Raw genomic sequence first — 5,798 nt, 5'->3', positions numbered from 1 at the left:
ACTTTGACTTTCAAAGTCATAATTATAAGATAAAAAGTTTGAAAGTTGAATATCTCATAATGATGACTTTGTGGTGGAAATGGGCTTCCAAAATTTCGTCTAGAAGCAATTGGTAAAATATTACTGTGAATAGGATGTAATCAGCACATTAGGAAACCCTGGAATTTCACCAAAGGCTATAAAACTCTTGAGCAAACATGATGGCATAAGTCTATTACCTGATTTTCTTACTGTCCCGGTTCTTAAAAATTTCATGTAAATTAGAAAATTCAATAAAAGCTTTCATTTTAACTTTTATGTGTTTGTGGTAGATTTTAGACCTCAGTGACAAAGCCTAGAAAGGGATTATCCTTCCTTCCTAAAATTAGATGTTAAGGGAAGCCAATATAAAGTATAAATGGAGCCCTGAGCAACATCACTTACTTGTGGCGTTCATCAGGGCTTCATTCTGGGGCCCCTGTTATTTATTTTTTATTTTTTTAAATGACTAACTTTCATTAGCCAATTTCTAACTCATATGTGTTCTTTTATCATAACCAAAGCATGAAATTAGAAACTAAAAATGGTGAACCGATAAATTTGGGAAACATCTTTAGTGTCATACGTCATACGAATATGTCTTTTTTTTTTTTTTCTGAAGTACTTATCCTGTCCTGGAAAATATGGTGATAATATTCCAGATTTTTCCAGGCTGCGAAAGATCAGAGTGATGAGGTGAGCTTTTACCTGAGAGTGAACTGTTGGACTTCTGTTTGTGAAGCTTCTCCTTCTCTTTCTTTGTTTTGGGTATAATCTTCAGCTTCATACTGCTGCTGCTTTTACTGCTGCTCCTCACAGAGTCCTAAGTTAAGCAGCGGGATAAGTCAATACACCCCAAGAGATTTTTAACACTTCTGCTTGTTTGGAACGATAAGACATACCTCCTCGGAGCATTGCATGAGTGGACAGATCCAGTGGATGTCATCCAGCTTAAGGAGCTCGGAACTAAGGTTATTCAGAGTCAAACGGAGTTCTTCCTCCTCAGGAAAATCAGTCTGAAAGAGAACATGTCCTTCATCATTAATCAGATCTAAAAAAAAAAACGTCTGTTTATATTCACTGCCATCTGTCTACACTGTTAGACTTGATAAGACATATTAAAACAACAAATATTTTATATATAATTAATTTAAGGGCCTAACTTCAATAAATTGAGAAGAGATTTAAAAGAATATGTCAAATAAACACACTCACCACATTTTACACAAAAGAAAATAAAACTAAAACACAAAACTACAGAAGAATCAGACAGCCGACAGTCTAAACCTTATAGGTTAAGAATAAAAGCTAAAGAATAGCAATAGAAAAATAACTCTAAAAACATGGAGTAAAGTCTAAGATGTAGAGCTACTTTAAACTAAAATAGTGAGAAAATTAAGTTATGGTGAGATGTTAGCATGCATACACTGCGATTATATAATAAATCTGGGAAACATTATAGGTTTAGTTAATATTGCTTTAAAAATTACCAAAAGTTAGTTAACACATTTTGCAGTATAAATCTATAAAGTTTGGTTTGTATACAGAGATTGAATTTAGCCCACTTTTCCAACCTTGGTAACTCTTCTACCAGCTCTTTGGTGGGACAACTAAAAATAATGCAGGGTAAAGTTATAGCTGTTAGTATTCTTATTTCTAGTGTTGCACCAGTGCCATTTTTGGCTCCATACCTGGCTGTGCAGTATTAGCCGATACCGATACCATCTGTTTGAAATTGATGTGTGTTTGTATATATGAAGAACTGCATACTACTTGAATGTAAAATAATTGCCATCATGTCTTTGTCAAGCTGCTGCCTACCTTTGTGAAGCAGGAAAAAGACTAATACAAAGTGAATCCAGTAGAACTTGTTATTTCCTACATGGAATGGGTGACAATAGTTGGATAAACTTTTGGCTCTCAAAATGGTATCAGTGCCCTATTTGTTGGTACTCACCTATATCGATACCACCATTTTAGTGTAGAATCGGGGCCCTGCCCAATACTGGTATCTGTATCGGTGCAACACTACTTATTTCTAAAAGGCCGCAGAAAATCAATTTAATTCAGCCGAATGAAGTATGGAAAAAAGGAGTAAGGAAAACTGCGCCGCAACTCCGATCCAGGGGATGGCAGTAATGATGCGGTTATAGCTTAAAAGCACAGTAATTTAATTATTCTAATTTTGCTAGCAGAAAATAACGTTTAGAGTCTGAGTCTTCTGAAAGTAAAACCTTTTTGTTTATTCTAAAAGTTCAAATTAGGACTGTCCAGATCCAGTATTCTATATCAGATATCGATCTGGTATTGGCCAAAAATCTAAAATGGGCCTGTTTCTTAAATCTACAATATTGACTGTTGATAAAAACATTCTGCTTCTGTTTAAAGTTTCTGTAACCCATTGCTAATATGTGTCATGTGTTATCATACCTATTGCTGTTGACTATTTCTCTGGTATAGTAATATCACTTGATCAAGAGATACAGTACAAAACAAGTAATTACATCCTGCATAATCTGTGCTAATATCGTATTGGGTCAATATCGGTATCGGTTAACTCTCAAAGCTGCAATATCTGTATCGTATCGGAAACAAAACAGTTTTATCGAGACGCCCCTGGTTCAAATAGTGCAACAAGTGATAATATCTGACTGTGCTGCTTGATATAGATCCTTAAGCCTGAAAGGAAATGAAGTAACACATTTAAAATGCATATTTAAACTAATTAAATAAAAATAAAACGAGTGAAAGGAAAGCATTCCTTGGAAAAAAAAACCCTCCAGAAACATTTTCAGGTTTTACACCTTGTAAGAAAAGCTACTTTAATCATTTGTTTTCTGCACAAAGGACAGTTGTCTGATGGTATACATGTCCACACTGAATTAAAGCTACAGACTGAAGAAAGAAACGAAACGACAGACATTGAAATCTGAGAGGCCAAAAGGCTCAATAGCTTTCAGCAAAGGGAGAAAAGGCAGTGAAAGAGCAAACATGGATGAAGCTTCAGACTCATACCAATAGTTTCCCATCGAGCAGCATACTGGTCTCTGCCTGGAGGACTTTACTGCTGTTGACGATTTCCACCGCCGTGCTGCGACTCAGGCACTGAAACCAAAAATAACATGTGAAAAAAAAGGAAAACAGATCATTGTTTCCAAATGTTCATATATTTGCTCGACCAGACAGATGGACTTTAGGTTAAAAGGCCTGAACATGAACAGCCTGCAGGTTGAACTGAGACCCAAACATATGGCTGAAAATCTGTCCCTTTTTTTCTCTTTCATCCATCATAGCGGCCATCAGCCTCTCTGTTTGTCCTGCTAAGATCGACGTCTCACCTCGTTGCTGGACACTTTGGCCTCGGTGAGCACCAGGGCTGTGGCGTTCACGGCGTGAGCCAACTCCTGCTCCACCAGCTTATGGGTCTTCGCTGCCTCGCGGATTCTAAAAAGAGGGAAAAAAGCAATACTTGTAAATAAGTTACAAGGTCATAATTATGGAGGTAGTGAATGAAGTCCTCTAATTTGCACTCATTTAATCCTCATAAATCAACATGAAGCAGAAACTGTTTCTAAATCAAGGTAGAAAAAAGTGTAATTTGCTGATAATGAATGTTTGGCTTCTTAAGGAACGAAAAAAGGAAAAAACTGAACTGAATGAAGACGATGACTAATGTCTTAAAGGAGGAAAATAAGGAGCAAAATTCAGCCTGAAAGGATTTTGTATTCAATTTTTTTTAGTTTAAGCATCATGAATGTTTGCTTGCCTATTTTATTTCAGCTGTTTTATAAACAGTGTGTTAAAGTGTTGCTTTATTGCACAGTAACCTTTAAAATCTTTAAGAACTGCCAAAGTTTCCAGTAGTTAGAAATCCAGCAGATTTCCCCCCAAGGTCAGAGAGTTTAAAGTCGTAAGGAAATCATATTTAAATATCAAATAATTCTGGCTTAAACATTTATATAAATGTACTCTTTATCAGAAGATATTGTCGCAAAAGTTAGAAAATTTCTATTTAAAAAAAAAAAGTCCTGTCTTAAAATCTGTGGGATTTTTTCTCGTTATCTTATGCAGGCCAGTTAGTTATACGTCAGCCTGAACACCTAAATTCGGCCAATCATATATCAACAGTCATCTGTCAATCAAATATTTTCGGTCATAGCATCTTGATTCATATGTATTGCAGCTAATATACACAATGGACAATACAGTCTGATAAAGACTACATTTATATAAATGTTTAAGCCAGAATTATATAGATATTTAAAAATGATTTCCCTACGACTTTAAAGAGGTGTTATGGAGTTTTCTAATAATACTGCCACATGTGGCCAAAACACGGAACTGCAGCACTCTTATGCTCCTCGTAGCTTGCTCTTGTATGTAAAAAGTGTTGTTGTTTTTTTTGGAGTTGCTATTGGTGCCAGAGTTGAGCTGGATGCTGGTCGCTTCTGAGTATCCACAAAACACATCTTGAATATAACGCTTCGGTTGTTTGATAGTTTGGACACCTGAACAACACGGGAACGTCTGACTCAAAGTAAATTCAGGAAAGAGGTGTCAGTCCGCTCATCAGACACTGTTTTAGCTGGATCAAAAAAAAAGGTTATCTTAAAGACAATTTTCAGTAGAAAAACATAAAATAATGTCTGTGTTTCTCTGGCTTGGGTCCAACAATTTAGGCGGATATGAATGAACCACTAAATTTCTGCAACAGTGTTTTTTTTGGTCTACTGTTACCCAAGTCTAAGTGCTTGTCCCTTTCTCAAAAACAATTATTTAAATAAAACCAAACACAACACACCGTGTTTCCATTGCAAATGTGTAAGTTCTGCAACTGCAGTATTTCCATGAAATAACAAAAACGCAACTAAAATTGAGATTTATCCATATTTCAGCCATCAGTGCATCTTTTTACGAGGCAGTACAGTCCAGCTGCAGATCGCTTGACTTGTGTGATGCGAAACAAGTGTTTCCAATGCAGTTTTGCAAAAATATAAGAATTTCACCTCATCGAAGCGTAAAATCTTTTAATGGAAATTGCAGCTAATTTATCCTCATAATTACAACTTGATGGTTCATTGGACAAAGAAGACAAGAAGACAGGTGGTTTTGAAAGAGGTGTGGAGGAAACCATTTACGTCAAGAGAGAAAAACCTATAATGCAGCGTTATCGTTGATTCCTTCCCACTAGAATCTAAATCCTCACCGCCTTGCAGGGAATCAAAACACCTCGACTGTTTTGCCAGGCCAAGAACAACCCTAACGACTCCCCTTTGCAGAGGCATGGGCCAGTACCGGGATTTCCAGGCCAACATCGTCCTCAATGATTCCCCATTACCTGTGTTTGGTTTAATTTGCATGTTTTCTAAGCCACAACAAGGTTTTTGTTTGGGCCATTTTAATAAGCCTGGAACTTAACGCTACTGCAGACATTTTCAAAAAGCTTTCTGGATGGGAAGCAAAAGGTCTTCAGACTTGGAAAACAAAGTCAAGTGGTTTGTTTTTAATTTTTTGGAATGGTTTATTGAAGTGTGCTTACTGTGAGGCATGGTTGGGAAGGAATGGTGATGTGGGATTGATTTTAGACACATAAAAGATGCTAGAAATTAATGACTATCCAGTGTTTTTTTTATGTGACTTAATCTCAAAGCAAAACTAAGCATTAGTAAAGATCCAAAGCTTCTCTTACTTAAAGGAATAGTACACCCAAAACATGATTAGCCTTCATTTTCTACTCACCCCCATGCTGAACAACACTCTGGAGTACTTTTTTGATATCT

The 5,798-nt window shown here is 36.4% G+C and overlaps 1 protein-coding gene across 2 annotated transcripts in view; it reads right to left on the bottom strand.

The window, feature by feature from the left end:
• The window catches only part of LOC107097990 (diacylglycerol kinase delta-like), a 117,010-nt gene that overhangs the window by 3,595 nt on the left and 107,617 nt on the right, over window positions 1–5,798 (bottom strand). For both annotated transcript variants that reach the window (XM_015395408.1, XM_015395409.1), the window contains 4 exons: window positions 3,357–3,462; window positions 3,034–3,123; window positions 921–1,034; window positions 727–841 (listed from right to left, as the gene is read on the bottom strand). In XM_015395408.1, coding sequence (XP_015250894.1) covers window positions 727–841; window positions 921–1,034; window positions 3,034–3,123; window positions 3,357–3,462 — 425 coding nt within the window. The remainder of the gene's footprint in view (window positions 1–726; window positions 842–920; window positions 1,035–3,033; window positions 3,124–3,356; window positions 3,463–5,798) is intronic.

Source organism: Cyprinodon variegatus, unplaced genomic scaffold (genome assembly GCF_000732505.1).
Source record: "Cyprinodon variegatus isolate N-32 unplaced genomic scaffold, C_variegatus-1.0 Scaffold739, whole genome shotgun sequence".
Classification (NCBI taxonomy): Eukaryota; Metazoa; Chordata; class Actinopteri; order Cyprinodontiformes; family Cyprinodontidae; genus Cyprinodon; species Cyprinodon variegatus.
The sequence above is the reverse complement of the archived record's forward strand: the minus strand, read 5'-3'. Positions and strand labels throughout refer to the sequence as shown.